This window comes from Podarcis tiliguerta (genome assembly GCF_965153285.1).
Source record: "Podarcis tiliguerta genome assembly, chromosome: 12".
In the NCBI taxonomy this organism is placed as follows: Eukaryota; Metazoa; Chordata; class Lepidosauria; order Squamata; family Lacertidae; genus Podarcis; species Podarcis tiliguerta.
In genome coordinates, this window is record NC_139545.1 from 33403977 (window position 1) to 33416707 (window position 12731).

The 12731-nt window shown below is 40.1% G+C and overlaps 1 protein-coding gene across 4 annotated transcripts in view; it reads left to right on the forward strand.

Moving 5' to 3' along the window:
- The window catches only part of CDK6 (cyclin dependent kinase 6), a 102341-nt gene that overhangs the window by 60172 nt on the left and 29438 nt on the right, over nt 1–12731 (forward strand). For all 4 annotated transcript variants that reach the window (XM_083405505.1, XM_083405507.1, XM_083405506.1 and 1 more), the window contains exon 5: nt 4418–4527. In XM_083405505.1, the coding sequence (XP_083261631.1) occupies nt 4418–4527 (110 nt within the window). The remainder of the gene's footprint in view (nt 1–4417; nt 4528–12731) is intronic.

Genomic DNA, 12731 nt, shown 5'->3' on the forward strand with positions numbered 1-12731 from the left:
CTTTGTATAGAGCCCTTTCATTTGGTAAAAAACCAGCAAGATAATTGCATCATAGAGAAATCATAAAGAATTATAGAATTGCAGAGTTGGAAGGGACACTTAGAACCATCTAGTCCAAACCTCTGCAGGGCAGGAGTATGCAGCTGTCCCATACAGGATCAGACCTGCAACCTTGGTGTTATCAGCACCATGATCATGATTTGGTAGATCAGTTGTTGATTAGCAGTTGTGGAACAACTGGATAACTGTATGTGGAAATCCTTTTGATTTGCTTTTATTTTTTAATGTTTGTGATATATGAAATAGCTGTACATTAAATGGAGGTATTCCCCAAATACTCTTTTCAGTGCCAAATGCCTGGTGTCACACTTTTGCATTATTCTCTCTCTAATCTAACCATGAAGTTAAATGGAATCATGTGATGAATTAAACATGCTAACCAGGTACGTCAACACTCTGTTTTGGGTAATGTTAAAGCCTAAAGCTTTGGGTTTATGTTACAATGCAAACTCGTACCACAGAGAGAAGGCACAGAAAAAAATTGATTAACCATTTTGATTGCAGCTGAGATCCTAAGAAGCTAATAAGAGAGTTTCTACCTACTCCAGCAGAACTAGATTGCACCATTAGGCTGCTATACTAAACACCCCTACTTAGGGAATAAGCTCCATTGAGCATCTAGGTATAGGATTGTGCTATTGTCAGCCTTGCCATTTGGCTCTGCCTTACCTGTATAGTTAAGTCTGTACAGTCGTACCTTGGAAGTCGAAAGAAATCCGTTCCGGAAGTCCGTTCCACTTCCAAAACATTCGAAAACCAAATCGCAGCTTTTGATTGGCTGCAGGAAGCTCCTGCAGCCAATTGGAAGCCACGGAAGCCTCATCGGATGTTCGGCTTCCAAAAATCGTTCAAAAACCGGAACACTCACTTCTGGGTTTTGATCGTTGGGGAGCCGATTTGTTCGGGAGCCAAGGCGTTTGAGATCCAAGGTACAACTGTATTACTATTTAAAAACAAATCTTATTCTTAGGAGGGCACCTGGTTTGTCCTTCCTTCAGCATGTCCTAGCACTCAGGGGCACTTCTACATACCCATAATGATGCAATGCCATTGTTTTCTTTTAGAGATGAAACATCCCTCTTTTCTGGCTTACCTAAGCAAACACTTTTGTAAGTGAAAAATAGAAATAAAACCAATGCAGAAGAGGAAGTTCTGCTCTGGTGTTGAGCTCACCATATCCTGCCTTCAGAATAATTTCCATTTCTGCTTATCTGTTTCTGTGAATGGAATGTCCGCAAATATTTATTTGGTTTCTCTGGTGAAAAAGGGATGAGGCAGAGGGAAATGGTCTTCATGAATCAGTCACTGCAGATTCACTGCATCACCCTGAGTTGTTTGGGTTTTCTTTTTTTAAAAGTGAGAAAAATATCCTGTGGTTATTCTTTGCTTGCAAGTTCCTTGAAGGCAAGCGGAAGCATTTTACCATTCTTAACATACAGATTACACACCCAGAGAGACCCCTCCACACTGAAAAATTACACTGAAGCACGGCAAATCTGATGATTGAAATGCAACCTGCTCTTGTGTGCAATTTCCAAATTAATAATTTTTGCCTCCCCACTTCTCTAATCTCTAAACTTCTCTATACCCACCTTAGAACATGTATTTAAATATATAAAATACAAGGAAGAACAAGCTTGCAATGCAAGGCCTTTCCAGGGTTTTATCTCTTTTGAGGTAATGCTTCTAAAAGAAAGGAAATTACATATCCTGACATTCAAATTACAGCACTGGTTTCTGGGAAATGCTACCCCCCCCCCCCGCAAAGTTTCATGCTGGCAACAGGAATTGCTGTGTGAAATGAAGGTGTGCAAAAGTCTTTGGCATCTTAAGTTAAGGCTGGTGCCCATGACATCACTGGTGAAAAACTACACAACTTCTCCGTTCACATCGCGTTTTGTGAACTGTTTTAAAATTATCACAGTTCAAGGATGCATTCCATCCAGCCAGAACTGAGGATGTGAAACAGGACCAGTGAGTGGTGCATTCTGGGAATATGGCCTGAGGAGGTAGAGGGGAGGTGCCTAGGTAGAGCTCTCAGGAATCTACCTAGTCTGCTAGAGAGCCACACTCAGCTTGTGGGCCTGAGGGCCCCCAACCTTGCTTTTGAGTGTTTTTCTTCTTCAGTACTGCGAACATTATCATGGCTGCTCTCTGCCGCAAGACGCACACACCGCTCCCATGGAATCTGTTTGTATAGATGGAATACTATACAACTGGGACATGATTGTAACTCACATGAGTGTTGTGACAATAACGTGGGAAGATTGTAGAAACAGAAATCACAGCTGCACCTTCCCCCCTTTTCTTTAAAAAGCAACACATGTGAAAATACATACAGTGATACCTTGGTTTTAGAACAGAATGCGTTCCGGAAGTCCACTCGACTTCCGAAACGTTCAGAAACTAAGGCACGGCTTCCAATGGGCTCCCGATTGTGCAGACGCGCCGGAAACAATAGAGGAAGCCGCATCGGACGTTCGGCTTTCCAAAGAACGTTCGAAAACCGGAACACTCACTTCCGGGTTTCGATCGTTCAGGAGCCAGAACGTATGAGTGCCAAGGCGTTTGACAACCAAGGTACGACTGTATATGCTAACAAGAAGAAAGTAGTCAAAGTGTATCTGCTTACTATGTGGCCTTCCTCTCAAAGAAAAGGGGCGCAGCATGACTGTCACAAAAGTTTGTGATACATCAACTAGTATAACATTCATTCACATTGTCCCATTCGTGAAGAAAGGGACACAATTTTTTCTGCTTCTTCCCTGAAAACAATAAAGGGAATAGGCAAACCATAAGGGGATAAGCAAATCTGTCAGTTTTGGTTCCTCCCAGTTTCTTGTTTTTCCAGCCTGAAGTTCAATTCTCCAGATTTCCACATCAGTTTGTGATTTCTTTTAAGCAAAATTCCTCTTGGAACTTCAGCATTTCAGTGTCCCCCCCCCCCCATACACATTTTTATGCAATTTTGCTAATACATTATAATGTATTTTTGTATTTTGTATTTCATTAATATATGATTTTTTATGTACAATTTACCTTCGTATATGGGGTTTTGTACACATTGCTAAGCTGGAGAAGTGCATTGCAAAATTTGGAGAAGTGTGAATTTTGGAATGGCTGCCTTTTGGTTTGCATTTTGTTTCGGGGGGGGGGGGGAGAATTAGGTAGGTGTGCATTTAAAAGTGAACTGGGCTGAATTTCTCTCCCATCCCTAGTGTGAACCAGTTGTGGGCACAGACACCGCTCCAATGTGTAACACCACTTCAGTCATTTGACAAAAGCTGAATGCTGTGGATCAGTGGCAGTGTGCCTGCTCAGAGAGCTAACACAAGTTTACCAAGCAGCCTCATGCATGAAAGAGTCATTTGAATCATCCTAAAGAATCACTAATTTAACACCTTCCAAGCTCAGAAAGCGAATGGGATTATAGTTACACCATCCTGCTGTTGCAACACCAGTTTAGATGGTCATTTATGTCAAAAGTTCAACAGTCTCAGCTTTCTTTTGCCCTTAATTTATTGAATTGTTCCTAAAACAGATGTTGTAAGATCAAAGTGCTGAAAGGGCTTTTAACCAATTTGACCACTTGTGTAAATATCCTTGAACTCCCCTCGTTTATCCCTTCAACATGTCCATTTTATATATGTTCTGTATGTTTATTCTGATTTCAGGTGGGTCTGACCAGCAAATTAAGCTGATGTGGGTGAGAGGAGGAGTCTTCCAGAAAGCTCATGTCATTATTATAATAAGAAGGCTGCTTTTAGCTTTCATTTCTAAATCTTAGCAGTACATTCTCTAAAGCTCAGATAATAGTTTCCTTTTCACCCTAGTAGCTTTAAGTGTTGGTATATCTCACAACTATAACAAACTTTATTTCCAAGTTCTTCCATTTATAAATTTATAACAATGTTGTTTTAATTTTAACTGCCCAGGAAACTAAAAACATAACCTGTTCACCCAAGTCTGTCCTCACCAGTATTAACTTGTCTGTCACGTGGCAATATTGCTTGAGATGGTATTTTCATTTAAATTTTGTAATTACTGTATAGTTTTGTTTTGCTGGTTTTGTATGTTTTTATATTTGTAAACGGCTTTGGATACATGCAATATAAAGCAGTATATAAATGTTTTTTGAAATATATAAAATAAATCAACAGCACCTAGACCTCCGCACTTATAAAAATGAAAGAGCTACGAGCCACTGAAAGTCTCCAGTCCAGCAATGCATTTTTGTTTTAGCCAGTAGCCCAGGACGGTAAAGCAAAGGAGTCTTTTCCTTCTCCTAGTAATTATCACACATATTCTTTCCGATATATTCATTTTGCTGAATCCCACTCTGCTTTTTGTTTTGCAGGTTGTCACTCTATGGTACAGAGCTCCTGAAGTTTTGCTTCAATCCAGTTATGCAACGCCAGTCGATCTTTGGAGCGTTGGCTGCATATTTGCAGAAATGTTCCGTCGGAAGTAAGAAATGATTTAATTTTTTTAATCGTGGTGGGACAAATGCTAAGGATTTGCCACAGCTGTTGCTGGCATCCTATTTTAAAATCTTTACATTTGTAAAGGCCCATTTGTAAAGAGATGTGCTGGGTTAGGCTGCTATGGCCATGTCTGTCTTCCTCATATTCAGTGCCTGTGGGCTCGTACCTGATAAGCACATGTTGGGAATAAAGAAGATGGTGGTGAATGCAACCATGAGGGTTTCAGGCAGTGGACTAGCTTACCGTATTTTTTGCTCTATAAGACACACTTTTTTCCTCCTAAAAAGTAAGGGGATGTGTGTGCGTGTTATGGAGCACTCCCTCTCGCTGTTCTAGCTTCAGGCTTAGCCGCGCGAAGCCTCCGCAGGGCAGCGGGGAGCCTTCATCCTGCTGCCCTGGAGAGGCTTTGGGCAGCTATCGCAGAAGCCAAAACAGCAAGAGGCTATCCCAGAAGCCAGATCCCTCTTGCTGTTCTGGCTTCTGGGATTCAAAATAATTTTTTTCTTGTTTTCCTCCTCCAAAAACTAGGTGCATCTTATTGTCTGGTGCGTCTTATAGAGCGAAAAATACGGTAACTCATGATACTTGGCAAGTTCTCATTATTGCTGCTCACTGCCTACCTGCTCATTGAGGCTCCATGCCTTGCTTTAGTGTCTATAAAGGAGGGCTAAAGGGTGTTTTATCAGAGTGAGGCATTCTGGGTGAGGTGGTCAGGAGAGTGGTTTGCCGCAGTGGCTAGAAAGGTTGTTAGAACTACGCTTTTTCTAATCTTAAACATTTCTAGCCTCAACAACGGCACAGAAACTCTCCAAGCTGCTTCACCCAGGATGCCTGCAAGGCAGGGAAGAGGGAGAGAAAACACCATTGCAGCTGACACAAATATGGCAGCAAAACAAGGCGGGGAAGGTGAAGTGGAGGGGCAGGAGGCAAGACGTGTGGTAGTGGCAGGGGGAATAGGTGGGGCAGGGGGCAGTGGCAGCAGCAAAGCAGGGGGCCCACTGCCCTATCAAACCTGGTTCCAACCCCGAGATTTGAAGATCTGTTTTAAAGTTTTTGTTCTGTTGTAGCATTGTTCCTGCCCATTGATTTGTTCTTGGTATATGTATATCTAGATTGCTGAGATATTGATAAAGAGGACCTTTGTAGAACTCTAGAAAGAATATTGAAGGTGTCACAACTGGCTTTAGGAGATCATTTTTCCCTGCATGGAACAAAAATTTTAATATCTTGAAAAAGAAATGGCAGGGCTCTCTTTTGATTGGAAACCCCAACTTTTGATTAGGCAACATTCCCTTTTAAAAAATATATAGTGGCTCTTTAATTACTCTGTAGTGGAAAAAATACACTCTGCATCTGCTTGGGGAAACTTTCATCTGTTCTTACTACGAACTTACTACGAATCTGCTAGGGTTAAGCCCAATGAAAACAACTGCCAGACAAGTCTGAGCACAGTGCAATCTAGCACAAGTAAAGTCCTTTCCACAAATGCTAGTACATAACACCTCACAGGTGATAGTGATCATTGACCATATGTTGCATGTGAATAAAACTGTAATTTTGGGGGAGGAATCCTTTTGTTATTGTTTGCTGCAGCAGGTACCATCTTAAAAGGAGCATTCACTCATTTGAGTGAGAGGAGAGTAAATGTTTCTTGGTTGTTGCCATCTGTACTTTTTAAAAACTTTATATTAAAAATAATGATCATTTAAAAAAAATATACGTTATCTGATTAATTGATGGTGCCTCTTTAGTTGATCAAAATATTTTTGGTGAATCAATCTGATTAACTCAATAATTGATTCAACATTTGTAAGATTAATTTAGGAATAGTCTGCTTTCCTTTTTTAAAAAATAAAGTAAAACTGATTTCTCAAGTAGGCTTGAGTGCAAATGTTTGTATGTGAAACAGAGTTAGATAAAAATAGGCTATCTTCCGGAGCTTCCAGAAATAGTTTTACAATCCTGGTCTTAAAACCAAGGAGAAAATGGTTGAAATAAATAGAAGTGCAGTTGACTGGGCAGCTACCAACCACGTTCATACCCTGGTAATCTACAACTTCATTGTTAACTATTTGATATACAGACATTGTCACAGTACCGCGTTGAATATTTTCAACTCGGCTTGTTGTATTTATATAGTTTTGCAATAGCTATGGCCTAAGATGTGTTATTTCTCTAAAGGCACGTTGCAAGAAAACAAAAACGAAAAGCTGGCAATATTATAGTCTTAGTATCAATAAACTGTGAAGTTTTGCAAACACGCATGGATTGTTTCTGAAGTGGCTATTTAAATGCAACTCTTACTTCTGTTAGCTTTATCGTGAGCTGCTTTTGACTAGTTATTTTAGGATGGAAGTTTGCCTGTTGGGTCAACATTGAAACAAACTGAATTTGTTTGTTTTATTATCATGGTGACTTATACTTCCTTTTTCTCATCTCCTCATTGTACACATTATTTAAAGGATTTCAGGTGTGGCTTTGTTCTTCTGTACTTTCCCACTGTTTGGTATGCTGCTGTTGAAGCCATTTTGGTGGGATAAGAATTTCTGTAGAACTGTGTATACTCAAGAGGGCCAATGCATGTGAGACTTTGCTGTTTTGCCACCTTTTGCAAGCCATTTTAATGTTTCCTTAATGCTAAATGGTCAAACTCCAGAACTGCATTGTGTCCACCTCAGGCAAAAAAGACCACTTTTTTTTTAAAAAAAGTAACAGACCAGGGGGTGCATTTCCATCTGGGTAACTGTCTGGAGGTCACATGTCTGTGGTGGGCGGGGCTTGAAACAAAAGTTGGTAAAGCAACAAATACCTCTAGCCAGATAGGCATAAACACTCAAGGAAGGTGTGAAGTATACCTGGTGACTGGTGTATCTGAGGAGAGGGTGTGGCCTGGGGACAGTCCTGAGGGCCAGATAGAGAGGCCTTGAGGGCCACCAGGCCAGAGGCACCACACCCTTGGTTTTAGGGAATGTAGGGCAAATGAGGAGAGAGAACTGGCAGAGCTGAAAAGCAGGTTTCCAAGAAGGCAATCAGAAGCAGGAATGGGAACGAGGCAAAGAGAAGCTTGATATGAGAAGAGACTGGAGGAGAAGGCAAAGGCATGCAGGGAGAATTAGAAACTGGGGAAAGAAATACAGTCATGCCTCATGTTGCGTCCGCTCCAGGCTATGTCTTTTCAAGTTGCGTCCTGCAGCAACCCAGAAGTACCAGAATGGGTTACTTCTGGGTTTGCCGCTCGCACATGCTCAGAAGTGCTAAATCGCACCATGCGCATTCGCAGGTGCGGTGCTTCTGGATGCGAATGCTTCGAGTTGCAGACGTGCCTCCGGGATGGATTACGTCCACAACTTGAGGTTCTACTGTACTCCATTGACTAGGCATTGAACAAAAGGTCAGGGTCTTGGAATTAAGCCTTGCTCAGCCAATCAGGGAGGCCCATGCTGCTCTTCTTTGGTGAGATGACTACCACATGAACTGAAAGAATGCATGAGAAGGTGGTGTGGCCTCACCCCATAACTGGCACATGTTGCTGACGTGCCCCCCCCCAATCTGTCAGCATGTCTGTAGAGCTCCTCCAGGTGAAGCCAGGTGTGCAGGCCTCCTCCTTACACATAGATGGGCTACTATGTATGTTACTTTCGGCATACACCATGACAGAAATACTCTAGCGTAGCAAGTTTGTGCTGCCAATTTCTCAGAGCCTAATTTCCCAGAGTAGTTTATTTATCATAACTCTTAAAGGTTCGGGAATAGTAGGAGCTTGGTGACCGGCTGAGAGTAGTCAATGTCATAGCAATAACCAAGGAACCTCATATGTGCTTTTATATGAAGCCCACGCTATTTTGATATATTGGATGCTAACAGACAAATGTGTCTCCGTAAGCTATCCAGAAAACATTAAATTTCTGCTGCATTCAAATTATATTTCTGAAATTGAAACACCTTGCTTTTAGCTCTGTTTGTGCATCCTGGGGCAAAGACTTGGAATAAAAAATATCGCTTTTCAGCAGACCTGTATGCCTTGCTGCCCTTTTGTCTGGTAGGGAAGCATGATTCAAGCTGTCATTGTTATTCTGTTACATTGAGAGGTCACTGGGTTAAATTAGAGGCCTGTGTTCATTCAGCCTTGATGGTATGAGTCCAAGACTCCAGAAGAAAAGCTGAAATAACCAATCTAATAGGCTAGCCACCTGTCCAGTGATGAATTAAAATTCAGACCAGGACTAGCTTGAAAGTACTAGAAGCCTCCAATGCATCTATATGCCCATGAAAGATAGAACAAAGGGTTGGGGGATGAGCTTAAACACAGAAAAAAATAGAATCTAGATGTTTCTCAGGAGAAGGGTTGCTCTTCTAGAGTAGATAATCTATACTGTAGTGAACATTTAGAAACATCTCTTGGTTAAATTTTTCTTACTTTTACTAAAATAGTTTTGAAAATGGATAGCACCAGGTCCAACTCAGTTACAAGGGATTTTGGGTCAGTAGTAGTAAAATGAGATCTGAAGTCAGTATAGATACTGATTTAGAATATTAAAATGGCCACTTTTTCTCTGAATTAATAGGAAAATGGTGGGATCCCCTTGTATTTACATTTTTCTGCTATGCATATTTTACAAAAACCAACAAGATAAATTGGGACATTATTTTGTTCTTTTTCTTAGCTCCAGGAATGATAATTATAATATTTTATTATTTATATGCCACACATCTGACTGGGTTGCCCCAGCCACTCTGGGCAGCTCCCAGAGCTAAAAAAGAGTAAAAACACAGTACAACTTTTGTGTTTCACTACAGAAATTATACCTCACACCTAAGTGCATTTAACTTAGGTTAAATCATTGCTTTCTTTGTGGGGCTACCCATAAGGTTGTCCCAGAAACTGCAGCTAGTGCAAAATGCAGTGGCTCATCTACTCACAAGGGCAGAATGTCACCATCAGGTTGTGCCATTGCTGAAAAACTTGAAATGCTTGTCAATTAACTACCAAGCTAAATTCACCCTTATGCAGCTTGGATCCAGGATACCTAAAATACTGTCCTATCCCTTCTAGATCAAATCAATTCCTGTGCTCTGCAGAAGAGGGTCTCCTGCAGATACCACCTCATCATGAAAGCCATTCCATAAAATGTTGGAACTGGACTTTTAGTGTGGCAGCTCCTGTCCTTTAGACCTTTCTCACGCCGTATACCAGAGGGACACTGTCTTTATTTTTATTTTATTTTTTGGCTGCCTATTGAAGATCATTCTCTTTCAAGTGAGGGATTGTCTTGTTTAAGTGAAGATCTTTCAGCCTGCTCTCTAATCCGCAGTTGCCTACAATCTGTGTTTTTATATGTTTCACTGTTGATGATTTTATTGTTAAATTACTTCAGGATGGTTTATGGGAAGTGCTTCATAAATGAAATAGATAAATATATAAACTTAAGTAAGCTGCAGTGAAATCATTGGGATGAAGGGGCAGCTTCAGTTGAAAAGTTTGGTGTTGGCTGAGGTGGTGAAGGCACCATGAGAGTTGTGTCTCGGTCATGTTTACTTTTCATGTGAATACTCTGGCATCGCACATGGCCAAGCTTTAGTTCACCACCTCATAAAACGTGGGGTGGTGAACCAACAGGTGGTAAACCTCTTGTCATATGTCTGTGATGGGTCAAACAGTCATCTTCCCAAATAAATCATCCCATGGGGCTTAATCTCTTCAACTGTTTGTTTGAATCTGTCCTATTTCCATTTGAGCATGTTTGGGAAAAGTGCGCCCTTTCGTTATTTTTGCTTCAACTCATTGGTCTACTCTTGTTCTTCCTTCAGAATTGCACGTCTGATATGTCTGCGGGATATGCTCTCATTCATAGCAATAAGCATTTAAATACAATTAGATTGTATAATGATTGTTGCTGTCTTGGTGTTAAACTGGTGCTTCCCTCAGCAAATCTGTTATGTGTGGACAATGTTACCTTCTAAACAGCTTAGTTCAACAAGGTTTCTTAGATGCAGGTGAATGGGTGATTAAAGATAGGTGTACGCATATATATGATGTCCACATTTTATGTATTTGCAGGAAACACTAACACTTCCTATAGCTGTCATAATGTGTGGTGCTCCCCTGAGGAACCAGATCTATTGTGTGAAACATTTAGGAGTTAGAAAAGAGTTCCATGAGGCGAATAATTCCATTTCATTATATAAACAACTGAAAAATATTTCGTATTAGTTTCCTTCTTCCTTCTGTTTTTTGGCTTGTTATCTTCCCAAGGGCCTACAGTTGAGCTGATTGATAACCGTTAGTCAAATCCAGTAACTGTATCTGTCTGTGGTTGGAGAGGGGTGTTGAAGTGGATGCCAGGCTTATTCAGTTGTGGTTTTTTTCTTCAAGCTCCCAATCATGCCAGGCTTTGTCACAATAGTAGATATGATGGGCAAAGGAAACCGTTGATAAACCATATAAACCAAAAACTGTTACTTGCCCTAACAAAAACGAAGAGGGGAGGGGGAACGCCAGCTTGGCAGACAGCGTGTTGTTTTTTTGAGAGAGAGAAAAATATTTTAAACGCAAAGCAGTGACAGAATTCAGTTGTGTTGCTAAGCACAAAGGCAACATTTGCTAGAAATGATGCAGCATCAAACATTTTGTGAGAGCAGGAGAGCTGTAATTAATTAATTAATTAATTAATTAGTTTGCGAGAAGTGGGGAGCAAAGGGGGTTTATTCATTTGTTTTGTTTTTGGTCTTGTTCTTTTTATGTATTTTGTTAATTTTAGCTAGTATTTTTATGTTGTGAACTACCCTGTAATCTGTGGATGAAGGGCAGTATACAAATTTAATGAACAAACGAACAAACAAAATCCTCAACTGATAGCCTTGATCTTTGTAAATAAGATTTTTGTTTTCAAAGCTCCAATTGGTTGTTTGTTAAGTATAAATTTAAGGCAATCCGCTAGGAAGTTACTCTGCACAAATTCTATTGGAATGAATGGCAGCTTCATGGGAGAATGGCCGTTTCACCCATTGAGTTCAGTTCCTTTATATGTGGCTGCAATCTTATACCCACTTACCTGGTAGTGTGTCCCAAGGAATTCAGTGGAACTTACATTTGAGTAAATGTGTGTAGGATTGCACTGTTAGATTCTATTAAGATCTTTTGAGAAAGCCTACCTTTCTGAAGAGCTAAGTTTGTTGTGCACATTAAGAGCTGTTGTTTTGTTGAAGGAAGTTATATTGAAAATAACAAATGAAAATAAGTCTGCAGTCTTAACTACACTTGCTTAGAATCTGCAAACTTCACTAAAATCAATGAATGTGCTTAGGTTTGGAGTGAAATCTAACCTACTTAAAAAGATAAAGCTTTGTATACTTTGACACTTTGTATGTCATGCTGACATCTGAGACTGTTTGAAGATGAAATCTAAAAGGTCAGAGACCCAGCTCTTAGGGAAATAATTTCGTCCATCATATCTATATCTATATAGATCTATATGCTAGTTTGAGCTGATTAAGAAACATCCTTCTTTATCCTGTATAGTAATGAAAATGTATATATGGTTCTCCAGTTTACAAGAAGCTGCCAACAAAATAGTTTCAAATTCCAGACAGGAGTGCAGAATATTCTTCCCACTTTGGGATCATTTAATTCAAACTGAAGATATTTCAAAATGCACCTTTGTGTTTAGTTTTTCTAAACAAAAAAGTAGTTTACATAGGTTAAAAGAGGCAATTTTATATTTATAGGTATAAATCTATCTACTAGTCGCCCCCCTTTATCAGATTTGTCTTAGCAACTCCCTCTGTGCTCATCAAGGCTTTTTGTTTTATTCATTTTAAAATTATTTTAAAGCATAAGGTTAATAGACATTCAGGCAAGTGGAAAATCAAATAGATATCTGAAAAAAGATAGGACAGCGGGACATTGACAGCCGAGGCAAAAACATAACACAACTCTGAAATATTTTGCCATCTTGTACCAAGTAATTACAATCCTGAGCCAGATTTGCTCAAAGGGAATGAGAGGGAGCACAGTGTGGGATCTGATGCTGTTTAGACATTTAAAGAATTATATATTTTTTCCAGTTCATAAGCACATCACAGCTCCTTTGATACTGGCTACCTCTGTAGACGCCACATCGTTTCAGCCAGAGGGACTGTGAGAACATTTTATAGCCTGTAGATCACTGTTATTGCAGACCCTTTTGC